This window comes from Atractosteus spatula, chromosome 1 (assembly GCF_055471065.1).
Source record: "Atractosteus spatula isolate fAtrSpa1 chromosome 1, fAtrSpa1.hap1, whole genome shotgun sequence".
NCBI classification, from domain to species: Eukaryota; Metazoa; Chordata; class Actinopteri; order Semionotiformes; family Lepisosteidae; genus Atractosteus; species Atractosteus spatula.
In genome coordinates this window covers 54,444,124-54,472,091 of record NC_142706.1, presented here as the reverse complement: position 1 = coordinate 54,472,091, position 27,968 = coordinate 54,444,124, and the positions used below count along the sequence as shown (strand labels likewise).

At 37.6% G+C, this 27,968-nt stretch overlaps 1 protein-coding gene and 1 non-coding gene across 3 annotated transcripts; both read left to right on the top strand.

The window, feature by feature from the left end:
* Positions 1-3: 3 nt before the first annotated feature.
* tmem154 (transmembrane protein 154) lies at positions 4-27,528 on the top strand. Of its 2 annotated transcripts, XM_088923766.1 has the most exons (8): positions 4-184; positions 8,339-8,422; positions 9,678-9,761; positions 11,257-11,424; positions 11,912-11,957; positions 14,222-14,301; positions 17,568-17,617; positions 25,180-27,528. In XM_088923766.1, the coding sequence occupies exons 1-7, from the start codon at positions 91-93 to the stop codon at positions 17,603-17,605; spliced, it is 594 nt and encodes a 197-aa protein (XP_088779892.1). In that variant the 5' UTR covers positions 4-90; the 3' UTR covers positions 17,606-17,617; positions 25,180-27,528. The 2 variants fall into 2 exon arrangements, with proteins under 2 accessions (XP_088779892.1, XP_088779899.1); XM_088923773.1 differs by lacking the exon at positions 9,678-9,761.
* Positions 6,051-6,154, top strand: LOC148841282 (U6 spliceosomal RNA). The gene has a single exon (XR_016093020.1). It is a non-coding gene; the product is annotated as a U6 spliceosomal RNA (small nuclear RNA).
* Positions 27,529-27,968: the final 440 nt, after the last annotated feature.

Sequence of the window (27,968 nt, the reverse complement as noted above, 5' to 3'; positions counted from 1 at the left end):
GTCAGAACCCTAGGTAAGAAAACTCAGTCAGGAAACAGGAAATAAAGAATGTCATGATCTCAAGTGAAGAAATCAGGGCACAATGGCATTATGTCTTCTTATGATCAAGGCAAAAAGCAACGAAAAGACTGGGAAATGGCCTTACTTCTGCTGTTGTTGCTAATTGCAGGGCTAGCTGGAACTGGTATGTACTAGAACAATTCATTTCAATGAACATTTTCCTGTATAGCAGAGCTGATGGTTCCTCTTTTTACAAAAACCTTTTCATTTATAACCAGGTAGGAATCTTCCGTTGTTTTTTAAAGGCTGTTTGAACAGAATTCTTGGTCTTACCCTGGGCTTGGTTAAAGAGTTTGAAATTTCTTCTGAGAAAATGACAGACCATGAGATGTTTAACCTGTGTTTGTTTTGTACCTCACAAAGTGTCTTCTATTAAATATGACTGATTTCTTCACCTTCTAGGTGTGTAGAATTATTTTTTATGTTGGCTTTATTTCCAACAAGCAGTTCTTTACAAATCTTCACTTTATTCACTAAATTAGAATGCCTACAGTTATAGTTCATTTAATTTGTTTTGTGCAATATGTGGAGCCCAGTGATAACAGTGGCCCCACATATTGCACATTGAATGCACGGTCTGACATTAACCATGGTTCTCCTTACATTGTTCAGATGGAAAAATAAACAGGCCATAATATAATATGCTAATTGTGTTTAGTAAAATATGGAAGTTAAAACAAAAAGAAAGTAAGTTTCTCCTGAAATATGAGAATGAGGTATATTGTTGCAGGAGGTTCTTTAATTCATAACAATATTTTACATGGGTAATGGCCTGTGAAGTCATTAAGTATTTTAGGAATATTATTGAACAGAACCATTGGCAGTAGCCAGGTAGAAAAGAAAATATCTTAGAGAGGTGCTGTTTAGACTCCAGTTTGTAAAAAGTATTTTTATGAAAAGAAAACACTAAACTTGTACGTTCATCATAATAAATGTACTCATCCTTTTGAGTATTTTTCTTCTTTGCACTTACTGTAGATAGTCAAACAAGTCAGGGCTAACAGGGCAATGAAAAACTTTGTCACGTTGCTTTGTCACTAGTTCAGTTAGTCTTGGTTTTCAGTAGGAGTCACATCAAAAGAGAACATTCTAAATGTAGCACTGAATTCTCTGTCATAGTTTAAATGTAATGGTGTTGAACTGTTTGGGCTTTTGTTTTCCAATACACTTCATATTCTTATATTTAACTTGATTTGAAGAAGTCTTTTAAAAAGTTTAATTCATAATTACTTAATTAATTTGTTGTAATCGTAATGGTGTGAAAGGGTACTTAAACATAATCTCTATGTTCTTGAGTCCTCCATTAAAAACCTTCATATGGAGAACAGAAGAAGTTATACAGTCAAGAAATTACATATCTGAATTGTCTTCATTTACAGCATGAATTTAGGTTAAAGAAGACTGAATATACTGTATTTGGTAAGGAGGACATTTGTTGGTATCCAATGGGGCCTAGCTGGAACCCCAGAAACCCCAGTCAAGTAAAAACTTTAAACCCAGGAAACAGAGGCTCGTGTTGATCTGGAGAAAGGGGGCAGATCAGTTGGTGAAGGATAAAGTACATTATAGGAATAAGGAGTTGGACTTTATTTGGAAGCTGATTTTTTATTTTGAGAAAACTAGAGTATTTTATGAGGGTTCCAGTAATCAGCTTAACTACCTGGTCTTATGTTTAGTCTGGTACTCAGTGAATTATGTAGAGGTATCTTTTGTGGGGTTTTTGTGTTTCATATTTTTTCTGTGTAAATAAATGTACCCTGCACAAAGGTTAAAAGACTTCATTGTGTTGGTATGCTTTTTGTACCTTAGAGGTCAGAGCAAAAAGATTCCAGCTTTGTTGAAGATAGTGTATGCCTAAACTGGGGGTGTTGTAATTTAGAGTACCATAAAAATCTGCCTTATGACCACTTCTCTTCCTAATTTAAATTAAAGATCCAGATTCTGCAATAGTTAGTAAACTGTTAAGTTTACATGTTTTATGATTAGTTTTCACATCCATAAACCGGTACTAGTGTTCAGATTAACTCCTGAACACAGATTACTCTATCTACACATTCTGTGAGCTGTCATTCCATCTCTTTGATTGGCTGGGATGCCAATCTCTATGTTAAGGTGCTGTCAGGCTGCCTGGAGGCCTGTATGCACAATAATAAAGGCTGTATGATAGTGGTGTTCTGAAGTGTATTGTGCCTCTGACGCAATTTGCTTACCCCCCTCCAAAATACGCATGCTGCTACAGGCATTGTCTCCCTTGCACCCTGCTATTTGCTGAAACCCTATAGTGAAGATTGACTTCAAAACTGAATGGAATGATATTGTTCTTGTATGCACTGTGATGTACGCTGAGAAGGGAAAATGTACAGAACAAGAATTAGGTTAAGCGCTTAGATCAGGGGACCATGTGAAATATTCAAGACATACAATATTATAGTGAAGGACATAAGATAAGATCACTTTATTTGCCATATACAATTTCTTGCATTAGGAATTTGTCTTTTCACCTACCCCAGCTTGCTCTCCAGGAGACACACAAAGAAGCTTGGGGTCAGAGTGCAGGGTCAGCCATTTATACAGCACCCCTGAAGCTGTTGGCATTACAGACCTTGCTCAGGGACCCAACAGGCTAGGATTTCTCTGTCAGCCATGGGATTTGAACCAGCAACCGACACAGATCCTTAGCCACAGTGCCACCGCTATTAACAAATTAGTGTTAATATTTTCAGATGAAAGTGAAGTCTGAAAATATTGTTTTTAGTAAACGACAGAGAAACATATCAGAGTGGTAATCAGGTACAGTATATGGTAATCCCTTGATAAACTCTCACTGAAAAATAGAATTGGGTGATAAGGGACTAAGTTAAACATGCTAAAGCACTGAATATTCAACAAGAATGTTTCCTAATACAGTTTAAGCTGGATGCTCTTCAGCATGAGAAAAGAAGCTGGGAGGAAGGTGCACAGTTATAAGGCCTTATGAATCATGCCTACAATATGGTATGAAAGAAGATCTGTTTGAAAAGACAGGATGTGAGTCATCTGCATGTCTTGGTCAGTGGTAAACATTGAAAATTTATCTGTTAACACTATCAACAGCTGACACTATCACTGCAAAAATATTAATTTGCTATTACCAGTCAAGTAGTTCAACTGGCTGAGAGACTGTCCATCTCCAGTGAATAATCTAAACACGGTGTTACTGGGAAAATGAGTAATGCACCCTATTTAACATGCTCTAATTTGTGGTTTGGGGAGGCTCCCAAGATGTGGTTCTAAGCAAAGGAAATGGCTTCATTTTTTTTCCAGATCTCTGAAGCTAAGACTGGTTTCTCAGATAGATTGTAGGTTCTACAATTATTTTATGATTGAAGATCCTGTGGTACTGTTTGTTAGAGTACAGTTGTTAACCCCAGTGTCCTGACAAAACTCGTACAGTCTGACTTCTGTAAATTCCCCCTTTCATATGAAATAATTCCTAGTGCCTTGTGTTTGTCTTGTCCAGAGGTGTGTGTTATGGGTACCTATTCACATAATGGATACACATTTCTTTATTCTTTGTCCTCTATTTTAAACTAGAATATTATTTGCTCTCCCCTAGCAGTCTTACTAAATGAAACCAGCGATCTCAGCCTCTTTCAGCAGCAAAAACCCGCTGTAAGGTTGGCTGACCTCAACAGCCTCACACTGAAGTGGGAACCTCCACATTCCCGCACCCAGGATAATTGGATCTTGGCCTGTGTGCTTTGTTTATATGGTTCACCGAGCTGCTCTCGGTGGTGTGAGGTGAGGAGGTGGGGTTGTGGACAATGGAGGCTTGGAAGACTACTTGGTCAAACTGTCATGGCACAGTGCTTCTGTTGTGGCTTTCTGTTTCTTGCTTGTGGGTTGTTTGTTAGGGAATGTGGAGTTAGGTACTGTACCACCAACAGCAGGGGAGTGAGGAGTCATCTTCATCTTGTCTGTTTTGATGGAGTCTTGTTGGTGATATTGTACATCTACTGTAGATATATTTAATGCATGTGTATCTCAATGTTTTGAGTCCTTAGAGTACTGATGATTTCTGCACTAATTTACTGTAAATTCTTTCTCATGGTTGATTAATCCTATGCAGGAGGCACAGATTTATATTCTCTGAATATGTTCAAGACAATTTGAACATGCACCTGAATCTTGCACATTCTATTGGTTTTTGGTAGGTGATCTGTTAATCTCCTGGTGGAGTTTTTTTTAGAAAATTGAAAATTTCTTATATACTGTAGGTTCTTTCAGAAAATCCACTTTAAAACCATCAAAACCAGATGTTTTCCATTTGTCATCATCTTCCTTGCATACACTATGTCTTCTAGTAGCTCTTCTGGGAAGGCTGTGCTTCTTCTTGTCCTGAATGCACAGCTCCTCTGAGTTCTTGTCATTTCCATGATGTGATTCTGTTGCACATTTCTGATGCATCTAGATTCTTTTTTATCACTTTTGGTTGATGCATCATTTGATGCTTTCAGAGGTTCTTGATGTTTATGGACCTATTTGGTTTCCTCATCTATTTCCTTCCTTTTAAATTAACATTGCGCAAACTCGTTCTCTGTTAAAGATATTGAGATTGTGCCATCTTCTTGTATGTGTTTGCTAATTGTCTTGAAAACAACTGGGACTTTTTCAGGTCTCTTTTCAAGGCTGATTTTGTGCTGAAAATGTTTGTTGTCCTGTCTGTCAATTCAATTAATGTGTCTTTCATTTTTCAAAACAATTTAACTACTGAATTCAACCTAATTTTATTTTTCTCTTCTTTGAACTTTCTCTGACATCTTTCAAGATGAATTTATTAATGTTCTTAAATACATCAAAAACATGTATTTGTAATATCAAAAACTTTGAATGTGGACAATCTGCAGTTGGGAACTGTTTATTGGTAGCTATTCTAACCATTTATCTGTTATTGGATATAAATATATTAAGTAGCAATGACATTACAAGGTTAGAAAGCAGAAATGTCAGAAGAGTTTTAATATAGTTATAGTAAGAAATACCTTTTTGAATTAGGGTGTTTTAAAGAGCAAGCTGAAATTATTATCTTACTGTATATTGTTAAATATATGAAAATGAATTATCCAGAATTAGATTCTTTTTTTTGATGGAAAGTATCTAATTTGGGAAGTTAACTGACACATTAATAAACTGTTCACAGAATCACTGTACTTTCAGCACCATATGTCAGTAGAAGTGTTTACAGGGATTTCTATGGCTGAATCCTATTAATGAAGTAATAAGAAAATTAGTAATCAATAACCTTCCATGTAGGCAACTGCATCAATTATTTTGTTATTTTTTAGATTAATTCCCATAGTTCCAAAAATAGACACAACAATAATAGTTGCATTTTCAACTCTTGGTCATGGAAACATTTACTGGTTTTGAGATTTTGTTTTTGCTTTGTTTTGTACAGTTTTTAATTTATCATCACACTAATCCTGAGCATGTCAGTGACAGTGCATTGCACATACAGTATACACATAATTCATTCAGTTTAGTACATTGATGGCTTCAGAAAATGTGCTGTTTTCAGTATGTGAGCTGGCTGTTTTTCACATAGCCAACTCAATGCTTGACCTCACTGAACAGTGGGAATTTGCATCCAGTAATGAAACCTTGAACACGAATGGCTAACAGATCAGATGTATCTCTGCTAGAATAATATTTCTGCTTTATTATGTGTTACATGCTTTCTCTGAACATCAAGAGCCAAATTCACTTTGAAGAAGTTCTATAGACTTGTGATGAAATATGCCTGAAATATCATTCAGAGATATCTAATGTAGGAAGGTGAACAGCCACATTTTATGCAGACTGTGTGAAACCACCAACATTTTCTAATATTAAAATCACTTCGTGTTCAGGAATGACTGAGCTTTAGAGTCATCTTAAAAGATAAAATTACCTCTTGCACATAAAGGTTTCTTGAAATCAAAAGGCAAAACCAGTACTTGCTAAATATAGAATTGTTTGCTTTGGCAACACAGATGCTAAAATTACAACAACAAAAAGATTAGCACAGCCTATGTGCAAGCATGACACACAAGCATTAAATGCACTATGGTTTCTTAGTCTACATCCAGGAATCAGCTCAGGACACTGGCCTGAGATGTTAATTTTCATTTTCTTAAGCCACTCCAGTGTAGCCAGTTTTAGATTTGAAGCAAAGTTTACCCTAGGATTTGCCAGGACTTTCCTCCATTTCTGATCCCTTCAGCCCTGACAAGCTTCCCAGCCTCTGTTAATGACAAACAGTACTGCAACGTACCACTGCCACCACCATGCTCAACAGTAGGGATGGTGCTGACTGACTGATGTACTATGGTGGGTTTGTGTCAGATGTAACACTTTACAAAGACAAAAGTTTTGTCTTTTCTAAGCACAAAACATTTGACCACAAAGGCACGCCTCTGTAGTATCACTTTAGTGCTCTGCTGCAAAATCCATGCGAGATTTTATGTGGCCTTTTTTGTGGGGTGACTGGGATAGTATTGATCCATTTCCCCCCGTCTCAGCCACTGAACTCTATAATTCTTTGAAAATTGCCACTGATCTCATGGTGACATTCCTGACTCAGTTTAGAGTGACAGCATGATGGTAGTGTCTGGGTACCTTCCAGTTCTTAAAGACCCAACCTCACCATACTCAAATAGATATTCTAAATAGAATAGATTCATGGTTGAATTTTTGCTTGAAATTCACTAGTTGACTGAGGGGCCTTACAAAGAGAGGTTTATTTATTCTGAAATCATGAGAACTGGTCATATTAGTCACAGAGGCCACTCAGCTAATTGTCCAGCTCCTTAAAAAAAATGTATGACCTTAAATTAATTTACTGTAGGTTTTCCACAGCAAAGGGTTTGAATACTTATGTAGTCATAACTTTTAAAATTGTATTTCAAATTAATGATCTATTTACTTCTTTCTTTGTGTTTTTCGCTTTGACTGCATGGAATAGCTTGTGTGTAAAACAAATGATCATCTCTATGGTTTACATGCTCATTGCAGGAATGAGTATTTTCCCATGTTATCAATATTTTGTATGTTTACTTTCTATTGATACATAATCAGTTAAGCACCAGCTCAATTCATGTAGATATCCATCTGTCAATTTTCTAACTACTTTGTCCAATACAGGGTCATGGGGGAGCCAGAGTCTATCATGTAAAGTACAGTATCTATTTATATACAGTATATACTGTATATAAAACTAACATTTTCCCTTTTCATATTGCATTTCTAATTAAACTACACAGCATTTTACCCCTGTTTGGTACAAGTACTGTCATGATCTTAAACATGACTTGTCAGGTTTAGTTTGACAAACTTAACAAGCTCACATCCAGCTGTACGTATTGTCTAAGGAATGCTGTTTATTTTTGCGAACAAATGTTTGTGTTTCCAAAGAGAATAAAATAATTTCTTGAAAGACAGCCATGTTTACAAACCTTATTTAATTCTGCACACTCTTTTACAAGATTGGTATCCATATGAAATGTCTGAGAGTGGTGGTTCTTAATGAAATAAAGAGTACAACAGGCAAAGTGCAGTTAGCCAGTTTATGTACAGTTAGCACTCAGAGAGATTCAGTATTGGTCAGTATTACAGACATCCTTGTCAAAGTCCCTAATACAATGTGAGTGATGTGAGCAGACACGAAAAGCGGCTATTCCATTTCACTGTTTGAAGGGTTTAATGGTGATTTATAGATATTAAAATCACTTTGATGAGAAAACAATTGATTGGGGATTTTTTTCATTTGGAAAAGCAAATGCCATTCAATTTCAATCCCCTTTGCAAATTGAAAAGATCTCCATGCCCTTGCTCTTATTATGTTCTTCTCTGCTCAGATGTGGTAAAGCATAGCCTTTCTGTGCACTACGTCTTCATCCTGAAAGAGTAATTTACCAAGAGCGTGTGGTTAACAGGCCAAGTGCTCAGACTTCCTTGTGATTTTTGCCCTGTTGCAGCATACAACCAGCAGTCTTTAAGACCAAACTATTAATAATTTATTAATCTTATTAATAAGCATTTGAGCGCTTTAGGTAGGAACCTACAGTGTCTCATGGGTCAAAGTTTGTTTTATGACATCTTGGATAGATCTGAAAGTTCAGAACTCATGAACTCATGCACAGTTCTCATAGCCCCGTGAACCAGTTTAAATTGAGTAAACTTAATTGGGTCCTTTTTGTTAGATTTTGTAACTGCCTCAGTATCTAATCTGAACTGAATCTAATCTGAAGTTGTATCTCAGGACGTTTTGAAGATGGTGATTCCAGTGCCAGTGAGCCCATTCCTGAAAATGAAGATTCTCCAGATGATTCCCTAGATGATGAAAGTCAGTAAAGTAGCATGTGGCTTCATACAATTCTGATTTCTTGTGGATATCCTTTATATTTACATAGATCCAAATGGTTAACAACCAATCAATATAGAGCTGAAGATTTGCTGATGCTTCAAATGATAAACAATGTCTAACAACCAGACAGCCACTATATGCCAGCAGCTACTGTATACCACCCTGCAACTCATGACTAGCAACCCTGATGCTAAGCAGGTGTGAGCCTGGCTAGTACCTGGATGGGAGACCTCTTGGGAAAGCTAAGGTTGCTGCTGGAAGAGGTGCTAGTAGAACCAGCAAGGTCCAAGGTCCTGACTCTCCATACTCATTAAAAATCCCAAGCCATTTCTCAAAAAGAGTATGGGTGTTGACCTGGCTAAATTTCCCCCTGGTCTTTACCTATCATGGCCTCCTAATAATCCACATCTATGAATTGGCTTCATCACTCTATTCTCCTCCTCATTGCTAGCTGATGTGTGGTGAGCGTTCTGGTGCACTATAGATGCTGTTGCCTCATTGAGGTGGATGCTGCACATTGGTGGTGGAGGGGAGATCCCGTTACCTGTAAAGTGCTTTGAATGTAATGTCCAGAAAAGGTCGGTAAAAGTGTAAGGAATTAACATTATTAAACAATGTTACCTATATATACATACAGTAAGCATGAATACTTCCTACTTTATACCTGCATTAGATGATTGTCCTATGAAGTGATTATTTCCTTAAGAGATCTTAAACTTCATGCATTACAGTGATAACACTATGCTTCATATTGAGCCAAGACAATACCTCTGCATTGTGAAATTAAACCTTTTCCATTCAAAGTTAAATTCAGATAATTAATTGTTTGTGGGGCTAGGCGTTTTAAGGAGGAATAGTAAATAAACCAATTTTGATGGGCACCTGAATAGTTCAACCAGTAAATTTGACCAACAGAGCACTGACTGAGCTCTATGATCCAAGTTTTACGTGATACAGCCTGGATAATCTCACCAATGAACCGTACCCAACTATAACCAGGATTCTCCGAGCAGTGACACAAAAATATCTGAGCCTAGTACTGAAAACAAATGAATTAGGCTTCATTCAGGCATTAATTTGTTCAGGATTAGTTGAGTAGGCTTTCACAGCTACTGCTGACATGGGGTTGTCAGTTAGGAACATACCTAACAATAGAAGATTCTAATTAAAAACAACTATGAGGAATGTATTGTAAAACATACGAAGGCATGATTTCTATGGTACTTCTTCCCAGTTGCATCTGAAAGTAATGGCACGACCATCACCAGAGACTCTGGGAGAGCAAACATTCTACAATCTACAAGTGCAGTGGTTGAAGGTTAGTTAAATTCTTATCCATAGCTTCTCACAAGCTTTTCCTTTAATGTTTTCCTAAGGAATTCAATTTATAGTCATTTAGTAACGTGACACAAATTCTGCAACTTTTAGGTTCTCTAACTTTTCTTTTCTACTGTTTTTTCCATCTTTTTGTTGAGATCAAAATTGCACAGCTTTGGGCCTTCAAACTAAATGTCCAGCAGATTTTTTAAGTCTCATTAAATCATCGATACCAGGCTGAAGACCTATGAAAACTGTTAAATTGTTCCCTTAAAACAAATATTTTGCCCAACTACTGTAGGTTGTTAGGAGATAAGGTAGAAGGTAGAAGGTAGAACTCCCATCTGACAGTAAATTTAGCCATCCAGGATCTGAGTCAGATGGCTCCATTTAAATATTAATACTAATTGTGTTCCATCAGAAATAAGCCTTGTTGTTTCTGAGAAATTGTAGCTCTGAAAAATGTCTTCCAAAAATGTTTGAGTTTTTATTACAATTTTTATTACACAGTGTCACAGTAAATGGCCAATCATTTTTTAAGATCTCTGACAATGACTCAGGAGAGAATGAGATGCTTCTCTGATATCTCCAACTAGCCAAACCATTTATAAGATCAGTTTATTGGACATATACAATTTCTTGTATTAGAAATTTGTCTTTCTGCATACCCCAACTCCATGAGACACACAAACAGAGAGAGAAGCCTGGGGTCAGAGCGCAGGGTCAGCCATTTATACGGCACCCCTGGAGCAGATGGGGTTAAGGGCCTTGCTCAGGGGCCCAACGGTGTAGGATTCCTCTGCCGGCCGCGGGATACAAACTGGCAACCTTCCTGCCACAGGCGCAGATCCTTAGCCACAGAGCCACCTCACTGCCCATTTGTGACATGCTGCAAGTTCCACAGTGCCTGAAATAAAGTTAGTGCCAACTGAAGGAAAAGCACACCTCTCTCCCTTGACACTGAAAGGCTGCAGCCACCACGCAAGACACAGGCTTGACTATCTGTTTGCCAGATAGCCAAGAGAATCCTGGCTGACTAACCTTTAGCCTACAAGGGTCACAGCTGGCTGGTGACATGACCCAGGCTCGAACAGACATTTGGCTTGGACCTTGGAGATCAACCTGCACACTGAGCTACTGAGAACGCCAATGGCCAATCTCTTAATCAGACAAATAGCTTTAGTTTCTCTCTGACTCATTCTACTGTATGTGCTAAACAGCAAAAATGTAACGTTATGCTGAAAAAAAAGACACAGCACAACCAAAAACAAGGGATCCTTTTCCTTATTACAAATTAATCCCTGAATGAAGCCTAATTCATTTGTTTTCTATGTTAGATTTTGAACCAACTGTGTTCCCACATATTATGTGCAAACTATGAAAAAGGCAGATTCTAAACTAAACAAAAGATCATTAATGTCACTGTTCAGAATGAATTATTTTCACAAACGCAAGATATAATGCACATATTGATAGTATTTCTAATGTTTTTGAAGATGGTGGTAAAAATTCCAGCAGCAGAAAAGAAAACGAAGAACCAGCGGATGACGCAAGCCCACCGTACCCAATTATTGTTACTGCCACACTTCTGCTACTATTAACAATAATTGTTATAATAGTTCTGGTAGCGATTTATTGCAAGAGGAAAAAAAACAAAAATGTGGGTAAGTCCTGTAAATTTCCAATTTGTTAGTTCTTTCTGAATTACACAACTAAATTAAAGCAGCATTCTCAGGTGCTACAGAAAAAGAAAACATGTAGAAATGAAATTCTCTCTACAGAGCAAATTGTTTTTATAAAACCTTCAACATTGTCTCAGTATTATATCTAAATTGTAATCTTTATCTACTGTATAATATGTGAGATCATCAAACTGACATTCCAGCATACAATGGTAGAATATAGATTTTTAGATAACGCCGTGTTATTCTTGGTAGATGCTAAGAAAGTATTTTTTTGATAGGGTTTTTTAAAACAAATCTCACAGACTCCGGTGCACAAAACAAAACTCAAATCAGAATTCGCAGTGGAGGATGCCAGCTCACTTATAATGTAATGCCCAGAAAGTAACAGCACACAGCATGAAAGAGGATTTTCTATTGACATTTTAAGAGTTATATGTTCTCTTAATCAAATTGTTTTCTCCGTTAGGTTATGAGAAAGAAGATGGACATTTAACTGGTGGGGAGATACCTAGGTAAGAAGAAACATGTCATGTGACTGCAATACAAGACCTCCTAACATGAATGTTAACATACACTCTCTCTCATTCTCCAAAACAAAAGGACAAAGTCCTATCAGTTTCTTAAACAGTTAATTCTCCTTTGTCAGCCACATCACCACTGTACGTCATAGTAAAGCTTTGCAGTTCTAGAGTTTGTCTGGATAATTAAAATAGGCAGTTTAACCTACATTCTACTAGAATTGGTTTCCATTTTACAAACTGAGGTGCAAAATTCTTATTTGAGTGAAGGTTTTAAAATGAGACTTTTCTGAATGAATTTTAAATGGTGGAAGAAGTAGAGTGAATTAAAGTAATTTAGGTCATACAAAATGAGTCACATGGTAGGATGAATTACCACACAGTATGTATCAAACTGGCCCTGTCTGTACAGTATGTCTGTCAAACAAGTTCATCTTGAACCACACGAAAGATTCTAATTCAGCTCTGGGGTGACATCCTCTGTGTGGCTGGGGCAAACAGCAGAGGGGCTGTGAGTGTCCTGCCCCAGAAAAAGGAAACAAAAACACTGCCTGGTAAAACTGCTTAAAGGCACAGACTAAACTTTTACCTGTTCCTTTGCAGCCAATGCACGTTGAGACAGCCACCTACTTGAACTGCTTCAACACTACCTAAATACTACTAATAATTAATAATTCCTTACACTTATACAGCCTTTTCTGGACACTCCACTCAAAGCGCTTTACAGGTCTTGGGGACTCCCCTCCACCACCACCAATGTGCAGCCCCACCTGGATGATGACGGCAGCCGTAGTGCACCAGAACACTCACCACACACCAGCTATCAGTGGGGAGGAAAGCAGAGTAATGAAGCCAATTCATAGAGGGGGATTATTAGGAGGTCATGATAGGTAAAGACCAATGGGAAATTAGGCCAGGATGCCAGGGTAACACCCCTTCTCTTTCTGAGAAACACTCTGGGATTTTTAATGAACACAGAGAGTCATCTCATCTGAAGAAATATATATATATACTGACCCCATTACTATACTGGGATATTAGGACCCACACCCCCTACTGGCACCACTTACACCTCTTTCAGCAGCAGCCTTAGTTTTTCCCAGGAGGTCTCCCATCCAGGTACTGACCAGGCTCACACCTGCTGAACTTCAGTGGGCTGCCGGCTGTGAGCTGCAGGGAGATACTGTATGGCTACTGGCAAAATACTACTAAATACTACTATGAATATACTTACACAGCAAACACATTCAAAAGTTTAATTTAGTTTACTATACCCCATTGCTCGTAGACTGACAAAGAGAAATTAGTTTGAATTAAATTATTTTCAGTGCAATCATTGCATCAATTCTAAGTATATACTACAGTAAATGTGTCAAAGGAAATTGCCTCATTGTATCAAAAGATTAAAGAACTGTGTAAAACTGATCCACATCTCAACCTTTCTTCACTTCTGGGCTAAACTTCAAAACAGTCAGGCTTCACTGGGAGGAAGTTAGAGAGGCAAGCCATCTTAGTAGAACTGCAGAAAAGCATTGCTTTAATCTTCTCCATCACATCAGTGAGTACAGACTCTGACACAGTTTCTCAGGGTAAACATGCCAGTTGCATTGTCTGATTATGTTTAATAATAAAAAATAAAACAGAAGCTCTCACAAGAGGTGAGCTTGTAAATGTGCCAAGGCAGAAATACACTAAAGCACAAAAAGTGGCCTTTTTCAGACTTTAATGTTGTACATAATTTCTTTTGAGGAGCAAGTGCAGTTCAAAACACAGGTGACACAAAGAATATGTTCTGTAAAACACAGATTTTCAGCAGCTACAAATGAGAAGAAGGCATTCGGCCTACAGTATGTAGCCAGTTTGGTAGTTAGTACTTGCAATCAGGATCTGATCCTGCCATTTTTTGAAAGATGCCAGGGTGGGTATCAGCCTAAACAGCATGACTGAGTAGTTTAAATTATGATTTATATTAATGTACTGTAGGTAACACTTTGTCTACAGAAGTGTCTCCAGTTCTCAGTTATACAGTAAATACACATCCACACAGTTTCCACTTGTGACCTCTGGTTCGTGATTCACTCTTTTTTCTGAAGAATTTGAAAGAGTTTGAGTTGATGTGTTTATGCTGAAGCAGTCTGGAATGTCTGACTGGCATTGATAGATAGATACTTTATTGATCCCGTGAGGGAAATTGCAGAATTGTCAGAAAGCCCCAGAAGGAAAGTGTTATTAACTTTCAACTCTCCTTTGTTTTTAAGCCCCATGTTTGAGGATGATGTTCCCTCTGTGCTGGAATTAGAAATGGAGGACCTGGAAAAATGGATGATAAAGAAAGACTGTAAGTTTATTTTAACCCTTCTGTACATTTGTCTATTAAGGGGGCATTTTCATCTAGTGCTTCTTATAAATAAATGGATTAGTCAAGTATTATTGTATGATATACCAACCAATGTAAAATCTCCAGTTGTTTTACGACTCTACACTCAGGCTGGAACTTAATTTAGTTTTCAGACTGAATGTATGTAGAACATAATTTAATATGAATATGAATATTAATCTCGGGGGATCCTTAGTGTTTAGTGTTTCATACGGAAGCTTATTATCGCCACTGAGAAACAAAAACTTGTTTATACGAGACAGTATAATATCTTGTTTATACGAGAAAATTATTGTGTTTGTACTACTTTGCACGGGACATATTATTGCATATACAGTACAGTACAACGCAATACAGTATACAGTATTAATATAGTAGCCAATTTTTGTCACAAATTAACTAATGTGTTTAAACGCAATCATTTTCTCGTATAAACAAGGTATTTTTTTCCCCCTGTGGCGCTAATAAACTTCCGTAGTTTCAACGTGCTATCGGTAGTCTGCGATAAACCGCTAGCTGAGCATCTTCGGTATCTGGCCATCACTCTCGCTGTCAGACAGAAATAGCGACCCTCTGCGGTCTCGTTTTGAGTTACGTGAGAGGAGATACTATTTGCTCATAGTATCCCATAATAAATCAAGTATTTTAACAAGAAGTTATTTTAAAAATTACATAAATGTTTCACTTATTCAGTATAGTCTACTTAAAACTAATAGGTCATCGAAGTGACTTTCTTTGTAACATGAGGAAAATCAGGGCATTTTATTGTTTTGTAACTTCTAAACAGTAGCAGTAGCTGCTGCAGATATTTGATCCTGTTGAGCTTGCTAGCACCGACTCTAGCTCTGTACAGTTCAAGCTGGCTGCGTCGACTACGTTGAGACAAATATGAGCGACGCAGTGGTCACCTCAGGTGTTTCTGTTGGACCCCAAATTTTGCAAAGACGGTGTGTTTACAAAATTCACTGGGAGGCAAATGACAAACTGGTTAAAGACTGCAACAAAAGCGAGGATTACTGAATATTGTACTGCTAATATAACAGGGCTTTGTGCGTTTGGCCAGTTACAGACGTCGCTCAACAACTCACTCTGAAATCTAGATTGTACAAAACCCTATTTAGCAAAGTGTGAGGTTTTTAGCCTGGCGGAGCTATGCGCGATTTAACTCGGTCTTAGGACACGAAAAGAAAACCAAAGACGATAACTACTATGCTCGAATCCTTCCTGGAGCAGGAAGAGCTGCAATCGTCAGAAACAAGCTTGTATAAAAATAGACATGTACCAGAGGTTACTGTGTAAGATCTGTTCCATCATTGCTTTAATCGATTGGAGGCAGCTAATGTCTGGAGGAGGTATCGTGTGCAACCATAAGAAAGGTTTCAAACGAGAATAAAAATAACTATATTAACTACTAATAATTACAGTAACTAAATTAAGATATTTCAGAACAGATGACTGTGGAAATTGGATCAGTTTAAGCTCCCAATTGCTAAAGAAGCCAATTTGTTAACTAGCAAGTTTGTCAGACCTGCTGTTGTAAAAGTATTCAGATCATATAAGCACAGACAGAGGCATTTATGATTTTGGTGTAGGTTTGTGCCAGGCAGAAAATGCGTCATACCTCATTTTCTGTAACTGTTATTTACATCACTGTCGTCTGATAGCTGACTGGAATAATATGATACTGCAAAGGTTAAATCCACACGGAAAAATAGAAGAAACAACGTTTCGGCTGTTGAGCCTTCTTCGGGTGTCACGCTGGGGAGTACCCATGTGAAAAGCAAAATATTTTCCCCGGAGCAAACAGTTTGAAATACCTAACTTGAGCCACACCTGGGATTTAAACCCACATTCTGCTAGTCATGAGTCCATTGTGCACGAACGCTGAAGCAGCTCCCCTCTTGTAATATGATCGTTTTCCTACTTCAAAATGTTCTAACTTTTATATGCTTCAGATGTATCTTATTTACAGATACGTAGAGCTATATTTAATACAGCAATTTGAATGTTGCTCTTGGATAATATAAGAACATAAGAACAAGAAAGGTTTGCAAATGACAGGGAGCCTTTTTCCTCGTCTGGTAGTTTGGTAGGCGAGTGAATCTAAAATTTTGTCCAGCTCCTTCTTAAAGGTGACCAGAGTTTAGGCAACCCAACCACTTCGCTAGGAAGTCAGTTCCTCAAGATTTCCAGTTGTGACCCCATATCCTTCTTTCTGTTGTGTAAAACAACCCCCAGGGATTAATTTATCTTTAACCCTGTATAATTTTATGTACCTTGATCAAATCTCCTCTCAATCTCCTCTGTTCTAGAAATTTAGGTCCGTATGAGACAATCATCTTAGATCAGGGATCATTCTCGTTGCTCTTTGGACTCTTTCTAAAGTGCATTTTAGTTATCAAACACATCTGCCATGTTTTTGCTATGTACTGGATTTAAAAGGAATAGAATTCTAATATATATTGTAAACCAAGCTCGGGGTCTCTGCAGTACATTTTTGTATCAGCAGAGGGCTCCGTTGCCTAATTTGTCGCTTTCTTTCATGTTATTACTGATGCATGGCCTCCCTCTCTGTATAATCAGCAATACCAAGAATGATTCCTTAAGGTTTTTGTTTCATAGGTTCCTTTATTTAACTAGATTTGTCAGTTGTTAAAAAATTCTCATTTACTTTGATGTGGCGAGGAGTAACCATTTATACAGCAAGACATTTTTACTGGAGCAATCGGGCTGAAATACCTCCCTCAAGTGGGCATCATTAGTGCTGCACCTGGGATTTAAACCCTCAACCAGAACCATTTATGTTGCTGGGTTTACTTGAGCAGTCTGGATATTGTACCTGGCTCAAGGCTCAAGCAGTACAGTCACCTGAGACTCCTGTCAGGAGTCTAGAGACCTAACCACTACCTTATCCCTAATGCCTCTCCATCAGGCATATTGTAGCAGGGAAAACCAAGCATTGAGAAAACTATCCTCTCAATACAATGTGATATATACAATATAATCAGACTGAATGTAACCGGACATGGTAAACAAGTGCAATTATTAGGTAGAAATGGTTAAACTGCACACTTGGAAATGCCCTCAGGTACGGTATATGCAGTATGTAGTAGAGTTATTTGAAGCAAAAATGTTGTGTATCTTTTTCAATATCCGTGTAATCTCACCCTTAACTGCACATTCCCCCCTCAAGTGATGAACCAAACGTTTCAATCTTCTCGTTACAGCTGGAGGTGAAGTGTTAGAGTCGGGAAAGGAGACGTAACCTGGCTTTCAGGTGGGAATACATCACTGACTCTCTCATAATGTCTTTAATGCAGAAAAGTGAAATAAGGCTTTTAGGAACAAATAAAGGTGGTTCTGGTGAAAGCTCTCTTTTGGGAACAAGGGTTAACTCATTTTAACTGATCAAATTTGATTCCAACGCAGCGCCAACATCTTTTTAGGTGTGATGAGACCAACCAACCAGATTTATTTCTTTGCACTTAGAGGCCAGAATTGCAGTTAATTGTATAGTGCCAAGTGAGAACACTGTTACTATTTAGAATAATGGTCAAAGAATAAGATGTACATATCCAAAACTTAACCATATCTAGACACTCAGAAAGCAGGTGAAAAGGGTGCCCACAACTTCTGCTGAACAGAGTGTTCTCAAGGGACTGAGAACTAGCTTCATACAATATCGTCTACAAGGAGTCAGGTGTTCTCTGTGAAGGAAACCTAGGTGGGTCATTTGATTATTAGGATTTTAAAAAGCAGAATTTATGTCATCTCAGGTGTTGCCACAGGAAATCGCTTCATCTGCGTGTCCCTGTTCCGAATAGTAAAAGCAGCTATTGTAAAGTCTTTAATAGAAAATTATAAGCAAAAGAAAATCAATCCCTTCGTTTTGTCCCTGTGTTATGCAGCAGGACATGTATTGGGTGCGTAGACAGGTTCGCCCTCCAGGGGGCGCCATAAACACACTATAGGAGACATACTGTAAGTAGAAATAAAGCAGAGCCATGAAGTATTTATGCATTCCGATTGCAAAGACCATCTTTATCATAAAATATCTGCTAGGATGTGTATCCCCTCGCTTTGTCAATGTGGAAAAGAGAAAGGAGGATTTCGTTTAAGGAGCACATGATTAGAGAACATAGGAGAAAGGGTATGTCATGTTTTCTGTGGCATTGCGAATCTTATATGATAAATTGTGTAATTAAGGGTCCGAAACACAATCTGCAGCGCCTTCCAAAAGAACTGAACCAGTAAAATCTAAACTCAGACTGGATCAACCAAGAAAGACATCTGCAGATGATGATGGAAACATCATCAGCACAGGCAGTAGAATTTTAAAGGCTACAAAACAAGATATAAACTCTCATTAGCCCCTAAAGCAGAAAGTCCAGATTATTCTTTTGAAATGTAGCAATAGGAAGGTTAAAGAGTTGAGAAAGAAAGGAACTGCAGATGCCCCAAAGAACACTCCCTCATCTGTGAACATGGTGGAGGAAATGTCATAGACTGGGTATGAGTGGCTGCCTCTGGATATGATTAACTCATTTTTATTGGTCATTTAAATAATTGTGGCAGCATCAGGAATTGGAGCCATGGTAGCTCAGACGGCAAGGGTAGCTCTGACATCTGACCAGAAGGGCAAGGGATCGATCCCAGATAGGGGCAAGCGATGTAGCTTGCTCTCATTCCTTCCAGATGGCTCCCAGGTCCACTCAGCCTGCCTCCCACATGTGTACTGGGGGTTAATCCTTCCGGGGGTAATAGGCCGGCTGGAGTGTGATGCTGACCACATGACCTCTACTTCCAGTGTTGGATGGTCAAGAAAAATGGTGGCCCTTGCCCCCCATTCCCCCATGGGCCTTTATGTCCTGAAAAGGGATCTACCTACCTACCATCAGGAATTAATTCTGAAATTTAAAGAAATAATTTAGCTGCTTACTGTAAAAAGAAAAGGCTTCCAAACCAATTGGACTTTATTGTGTAACATGATAATGACATAAAGCATAATCAATCTCAAGATTTGAATCCTGCTGAGGATCCATTTTACATGCTGAAGAAGAAACTGAAGTCTAAACACACCAATAATAGGTAAGAAACCCAAACTGCTGCAACAAAGCATCTCAAATAATTACACAAAGACTTGATGCAGTTGTTGACTTTCAGTGAGACAAGATGGCCCAAAATACTGACTTTTACACCCTGAAAAGCACATCAAAGTGAGTGTGTCCCAGTACTAAAGGTCTCTTTAAATCCCTGGCTGATGTTTTTGTTCTTATATGGTTATGTGAGCATGAAATGACCCAGAAAATAAAATGTATTTTCATACTTATATTAATATTCATATTAATGAATCGTTGTAATTACAAATTCCCTGACTGTAAAGCCAGTATAAGTTTTGATTTTGCTGTGCTAACGCTTTTGTAGTGTTTGATGTCAAAGGTGTTCACTAGATTAAATTAAATCTTTGAAGCGCGTATGGGGAGGACAAGCTTTCTTCAAGAAACAGGAGTGTCAGGATTAAACCCAACAGTGATTGCAGCACAAAGCAGTAGAAATGAAATTTAAAGTTTGGCACCGCTAGGCTGCCTGCCGAGTTCTCGCACTATAGAATTAAGAATTTAATACATGGTGGCTTAGGAATTAAAGCTCATATTTTCCCTTGAATATCTGAAGTACACACACTAGCTGACATACGAGGATCGATTGAATCAAATGGATGGACAGTTTCAGTGGCGGGCAAGCTGCAGAGATGAGACAGACTTCCATCACCTTCCCTGTCCAGAGCAATCCCCAGATCTCAATCCTGCTGAAAAATGATGGGCGCAGTGAAACGTGCAGTCCAATCCCACACACCATTACCCTCATCACAAGCTCAAGTCAAGGTTATCCGGCTCGATGCAGGGGATGGGACTGGGTTGCACGGGCTCAGAAGCTTGCGGAATACCTGCCATATCCAAGCTGCTCCTGCTGCTCACAGAGGCCCGACATCACATCCGGAGGGAATAGGGAATTCAGCAGGGCCACCTAGCGCGTGTGCTGATTACTGCAAGCGGAGACGTTCACTCCTGAATCCCAAGAGATTACTGTATGTGGAACAAACTTTGATTAAATTTTTAGAAGAGTTTGTGTTTGCTTATTTTGTGTTTTACTGATAAACTCCTCCAAAATGCTCCTGAGTTCAGTGAGTGAACCTGACTGTAAGCCCCACACAATAAATTGTTCATAATTAATCTGAATGTCCTCAGATGCTATTAATTGCATCTTATGTTGTAGATTTTACAGCATTATATCAGCGCTAATTCTACAGTTAGTTATACTGCTAGATATAGTAATTAGTATTAATCGTCATGATCATATTGGCAACAGTATAGGAGTGTAAAGAAATGAAGTGAATTAAAACAATGGTGATTCATTTGATCTTAAGTTCATAGTTTTCTGGAACTCACTGATATGGAACTATTCAGAGCACAAAAAATATACATACAAAAACAGCCTGAAAACTTCAACATAGGGCCAAGAAAAAAAACTCCACTACAATTAAGGACATTTCTAACCCTTACCATAACACCCCTATAACAATCAAAACTTGGATTTCCTTAAATAACCAAAAGGATTTCTGGTTACCAACTAAATAGTTTTGAGACTCCATGGTGTATAAAATAGAAAAAAATGAATAAGAATTGGTATATGTGAAATAATATGGGAACCCCTAGTTTACTTAGCACCATTGAGGGGGTAATTAGAATCAGCTGGTTAAATAACTGGATCATTATTATAAATTATATAATTATAAATAATTAGCTTGAATTCCCAAAAGCTAGTGAAGAGAGACAGAAAAACTGTTACTGGAAATGTCTAGTTAAGGGCATTGGTACTGAAAGAGGTGCTACCTGTAAGGGAAACTCACAACCATATTCATAAGGGAATATTTACTGTTGGATCATTCTGTTATTTCAATAATCTTGTACCTTTGTATTATATGTTTAATTAGGCTACCTTCATCTTTTATTAAGACTTTCTTGAAGATCCCGTTGCGTTTTAGGTATGCAAACAAGCACAGGGGGATTTTCACAGCATTTTCACAGTTTTCACAGCTCTGCCTTTTTGGTGTATTAAGGCCAGGCTTGATAAATCTCTACCAAGATCATTTTAACATGCTACCTGTCCTGCCCCTAGTGTTAAGATTTCCTATATGGAAGGGAAAAAGCCAGGGATAAAGAGGATACAGGTTCAGGTAGGGTTATCATACGACTGGATTTTCTCAGACATATCCTCCTTTTTGCTCCTTATATCTCCTTCTGGGAGGAATTTTCAAATATCTTAAAATGTCTACAATTCTTCCCTTATTCTTTTTCCCCAAAGGCTTTGCGATTCCTAACAACTCTTGTACAATCATCTGCTGGTACACATATCATCAGCAGCCCCCCTTCCCCATCGCCAGAGTGTCCTCCTGAGTGAATTTTCAAATATGGTAATCTTAGATTTGATACTGGTAAACAAATCACCAGCTCCCCTGCTATAAACCTATACAGGAGACCGAGATTCAATAGATACTTACTGCATACAAATATCATTGCCCCCCCCCCCCCCAAAGGACCGTCCTCTTTTTAAATTTTTTGAAGTGTTGAAACCCTAGGTTCTGTGACACACTGGGTTGAAATGATACTAACGAGATGTTTATATATTAAAATGCCACCTGTGTTTCACAAACCTTTGTCTTTATGCGGGGCTATGACATGCTCAGAATTTGCTTTATTTTATTGGAACAGCAGTTTCAGACCTTTTCAGTAAAATACATTCACACGTTCAAGTATTAGCAGTGGGCCCTGTTGCCTTAGAGCACTTTGGACCTGGATTTCAAAGAAGAAAAGTGATGTCACTGCAATATATAGCTGTCATACTCCTTCCAGTAGCACAAATTATAGATGGGGGCATGTACGTCACAAACTATACAATGTTGATGTTTGCAATAATACAGGTACTTGTTTTAAGGGCAGAACAGCAGGCCACAAGCAGTTGTTGGTACACTGTGTATGTATGAAAAGGCCCCAATCACAGAGATACAATCACATAGAGAACAATCACAGCTGCTCAATGTAACTTTCAAACACACTGTGCATTTGTATTACTGTATTTGTTAAAAAATGGAAACAGTGCTCTCTGGCAGTTATGAAAGGTATTAAAAGTTTAAAGGTTCTTCTCTGTTTTACTGCTACTAAACTCTACAGTACATGAATTACCGGTTATTGTGGTTACTTAGTATAATGGTGCTTTCAAGAGCTTTGTAAGTTGACTCTTGAGGACACACTATACATTCCCTTCATGTTAACATACTACTTAAATATACCTGTTTGGCAAAATAGAAAAATGTTGTAGGCCAATGATTCATAAGTCATTTGTTATATATCATTTAGGCACATTTTTAGTAGATTTCTCTGAACTACATTGTATTTTCAAAAATCAACTAGGAGCAGTTAAAATAGCATTTTGAATGCATTCATTAACTAAAACTAAACGTAATTGGGAGTATCTGTTTTACAAAGTTTTGTTTGTAAAGAGCTGCAAGGGAAAGTTGTGATAAAGCTGCTTCCTTGCAGTTTTTGGGATTGATTGTGAAGTTTGGATGTTGTCTCCATATTCACATGAGTATTCTCCATCCTCCCACCAGGCTGTAGTCCCACCTTGTGCCCTGTGTTTCCAGGATAGGCTCTGGGTTCCAAACCAGGAACAAACGTTTTTCTAATGATGGAACACAGCAAGCGTTTGTAATCATTTCCCACTTAAGTCAAGGGAAAATTTTAACAGTGTTCTATATAGGTTAGTCAAAATAAAGTAATCTTAAAGGGTATATCATCAACAATATAGGAGTTCTGGCAGTTCTTATTATGTTAAAGTATCATAGATTTAATGGACTGCAGTATGAATTCCTTCACAGGCCTTTCCAGCTAATGTCTCCTGGTTGCACTGATTGTTTGTCATTGCTCTCACAGAGGACAGAATGGCTGTGTGAGTTTTGAACTATGACCCACAGCTCTCTTCTTCAGCCATGGTGTTTGAACAGTAGAACAACTGTAGCATCTGTTAGCCATTATGCAAGCATGCGTGGAAGTGTGGCCCTGCTCAGCATGGGTCGGCCTTTAATTTGTGTTTTGAGGTCAAGGTCCATTAGCCAGGGTATGAGCTCATGTCTTCTTCAGTCATCTTTCCCAGGTTTCTGTATGCCAGTAAGTCTGAGATGCAGACATGAACCCTAGACAGGCTTTTAAAACAGGAGGCAGATGGTGAAGACACCAAGCTGGAGATTATATTAATTTAAAAATGGAGGCTTCCAGTTAAGTCATTATTTTCTTAATAATACATCTAATAAAGATGCATTGCTCTGATTTAACAACGAATAGAGGTTTTGGTAGTTTGGGTCCAGCACAGAAACAGCAGTGATTACTATTAAAATGGAGGTGGGCACAGCTGTGATTGTCTTATATTCAATTTAAATTTTATTTTCACTTCAGATGTCTAAGTGAGGTCAAATTAAACTCGCTGCTGTGTTATATTGTACTGAAAAGGCTTTTTCCCCACGAATCCAGCGCTGTTCTCACAACATTATGCAATTGAATGGAAAGCTTTATACAGGAGATACCTCACCCACAAACAGGGTCACAAATTAACTTGCTGTTGTTACAGAGGAGTCCCTGTGAGTGTGGTTTTCTTGAGCAAAAGAAAGGAAACCACAGACTCTGTCAAAGAAGCACAATTGTCAGGTTGTATAGTACTTGATAAGAGCCATAAAAACAGTTAGTCTGAAGCCTAGTTGTTTACTATTTAAACTTCAAATACTATTTAAACTATTTGAATTTCCAAAGGTCATTGTTGGATGGATGCTTTTATTATAATTAGTAATATTAGGATGTATTCATTGCAAGACATGAAAAATCATTGGTATATACAGAAACTGATTTGGATTACAATAGCTGCAGTGACACAACATATTGATTTGTACTCTTTCCCTACATGCTGACCTGGTTGGATTAGAAACAGTGAGTGTTAAGTGTTTAAGAAATTAAACTTTCAAAAGTCCTCCTTTAACACATGCCTGTGTTGAGCCATCCCATATTAATACACAGTTAGAACAGACAGTTGCTTACGTATTGCTTTGCAACTTTTGTAGTGCTCATATACTTTTACAAGGAAATAGCACAGCTTAACGAACAGTTTCACATTTTGAGGTTTTGAGCTTAACACTTGTATGCAGCGCTTTGGGTGGTATATTTTGACTACAGAAAATAGCTGCGTCTCCCAAATATGCATACTGTATGCTTCCTCAGTTACTGTGCAATTAAACTCTGATATGTCTATAAGAAAACCTGGCCACAGATACTGTCAAGTCTTCCAAGTTGGTTGCTGTGTACAGCAGATGGCGCTGTTCAGTGATCAGGAATTAGTCCCTCTGCTGACTTCACAACCAATATTAGTGGCACTCAGATAATTATTTTTTTACATGCACCAGTGACTCTCTGTGACTACCAATACGCTTGCAACAGAAAACCACCTTGTCCAGGTTCATTTTTTTTCCCTGCTTCAAACCTTGGAATGGAATTAATCAAAGACAAATCATTGTCATTGTTCTAATACTGTGGTATTTCTATATTCCCTTGTTTTGTATTTTCTCAAGACAGGTACTTTATAAACTACTGACCTACCTGACCTGCTTATTGAGCACAAATGTTTTGATTGTCAGCTGCTTTGTGCCCTTCATTACAGAGATGAGTGTAACCAGCTATAGAACACGTATGAAAAGCTTTTCCTGTGGAATCCTAAATATTTTTTATGTCTGTTTTCCAGTCATTGATGAAGAGGTGTGGCAGCTGTCTTTGTTTCCCTCACCATTTCCTGTAACTCTCATACAATCAACAGCTCAGTTCATCTGGAAAATATATCATCACTCCTTAGGATCTGGGTGCTGTTGATGACTACAGATTGTACAAAAGAAAAGAGTACTTCATCCCTTTCAAACATTTTTGAAAACAGTGAGCTCCAGTCTATATCAGAGGGAGTAGAAAGGTGACGAAAATGTAAGATTGTTTCTCAAGTCCTTAATTCGTCATTCTGTTCATTGAATTTAGTTAAAAATGAATGTTATTTATATTATAAGAATATTGTAAGATACTATAGCATTGCTTACGCGTGTTTTACAAAATTATGTTTTTGATTGATTTAACATGATTTAACTGGAAAGGTTTACACAGTGAACATTCTCTCACACGGATAATATGAGATTTGTGGTTTGTAGAATAGAACAGAATACCACAATGCTACTTTTTGTTTTTTTGTTAAAAATGGTTAGAAACTCCTCATTAGATTATTTCCATTACCAGTTTGATTTAAGGGAAATATAGTGTAATGAAACTGTTTTTGAATTACAGTAGCAGGATTTAATTAAACAAAAGAATCAGGATCTAATTTATGGATCAACATCAATAATCATGCTTCTAAATGTTTTGGAAATTCCAAATACCAATGTAGCAATCTGGGTTTGAAGACATTTGTAGATTCAACTCCATGAAGAGAGATGTTTTCTTTACTGGAACACATGGCTGATGCTGGCCTGGGTTAAACAGAAAGAGGCAGATTTGAGACAAACATTGCATGAAAAATGCATTTGAGCACAACTAAATCTAACTTAGAAACTAAACTAAAATAAAGAAAATCACCATCGAACTGTTAAAAAACCCCAAGTCTTCTGTATTTCAGCTGTCTTTTCCTTGTTTCTATATGGTACAGCTGGAGGCATATTTCTTAAGAAATAAAAGGTTTGATGCTGTATCCTGAAATCTCAATGTTGCTACATCTTAATTATTTCAAAAGTCCTACATATTTTTTGTAAACGCACATTTTTGCTCAGGTCTTTCAGGGAACGTCTCCTCGAATTTCATTCTTTTTTAAGTTACTATTCTAGAATTTATTGAAATAGGCTAAAAGACCTGAAACATATATTGTTTTCAGGTAAAAGGTGCCATTTGGCTAATGAAAAATCATTTCCATTGTTCATGACTGACTATCTTTATGGGGATATTTTCTCAAATATTGTCTCCACATTGCTAGTAGTACATCCTCAGACTTGGACATATAACTGATACTCTGTTTATACATCTCTAAACCAGCCCATACTCTTCAGACCCTTTCATACTTAAAGCTTCCTTATAAGAAATCCTTCTTTATGTTTTCACTAAAATGTACAAATTGATAGGAAATATTTCAGTTGTTTTAGGCGGTACATATAAAATAATTTTTATTGTGTTACGTGTTCTTATATTACCATTCTGTCACAGGACCCTGTGTGTGAGCTGAATTAAAAGACTTTTATATTGTGTAATTTGAGTTGTAGAAAAAACAGCATGAAACTGTCAGACAAATTATATTTCAAAACTAGGTGAAGCTTGCACGATACACTTATAGTGCTCTTAACTGATCAACAGAAAAAAAAGAGCTTGTTAATGTTAGAAATATCCTGTCTTAGTGGATTTTTGAGATACCTTTGTCAAAGGTGATGGTGATAAGGTTGTGACATGTTAAATATTGAAGTTACGCATTTGCAAAAAATATCCTTTGTATTACTATTTGTAGAACACTCCTGGAGAATAATGCAGTTTTTAATGACTGCTACTTGTTGTCAACTGGTCTCATTCAATATGTATGAAATACCCATAGACCTGCAGCCTTCTGGCTGCTTTGAACAATAAACCTAGAGATCTGTGCTCCAAATTTCCAATGCATGCTCTGTAGAGCTGTGAATCATTGGATATTAATAGAATTCATATGCAGGGGAATAGGAACAAGATCAGTTTGTCTGAAAAGCAATGCATACAGATAAGGACTATATGACAGCATAAATAGGCTCAATACTCTTTAAGCATGTATGCTGCCAATCCAGGGGCTAGCATGGGGATTACTTTGAAAAATGGCCTTACAACTCGTGCTTTTTTTCTCATTTAATTTGCAAAGCATAAACTGTTTTCTCCAAGAGCGCTCTACCCAAGTATTATTTCTGCACATCTGATGCACAGTGTTGTATCATGCTATATCCTTAAGTCCCTGTTGCGAATAGTGTTCGCCTGTTGTCTGATTTAACAAGTCTCTTGAGTTTACTGTATGTAAAATGTTGCTTATAAAAAATAAATGGTTCATTTTTTTCACAAATGTCAGACCCTATTTTGTCTTGCAATGTTTACATCTGCATTCTAGATTTTTTTTCATTGTGTTAATTCACATTTAAGCACTCTATATCGTCTATATTACAGGTATTGGAGAAATGAGTAGCTTTGTTTTCCAAGCACTGCAGGGATACATTTTCCCTTTACAGCAGATTTTCCATCAGCTCCTCTACTTCACTCTTCCATGTTTCCATGTAATGATTTGACTTATTCAAGTAGAACTATATTTTTCAGATATTTTAATGGTGTCTTTGTTTGCAAATCCACAAATCACATGTAATATACTGCAAATACTGTATGTCTATGACAGGTGAGTTGAATATGTGATACTTGTAGGTATTATGTAAAGATTTAAAAAAACGAAATAAAACATTAAAATCCAACTACATGCGGAAGTTGTAATGACATCAGCAAAAATGT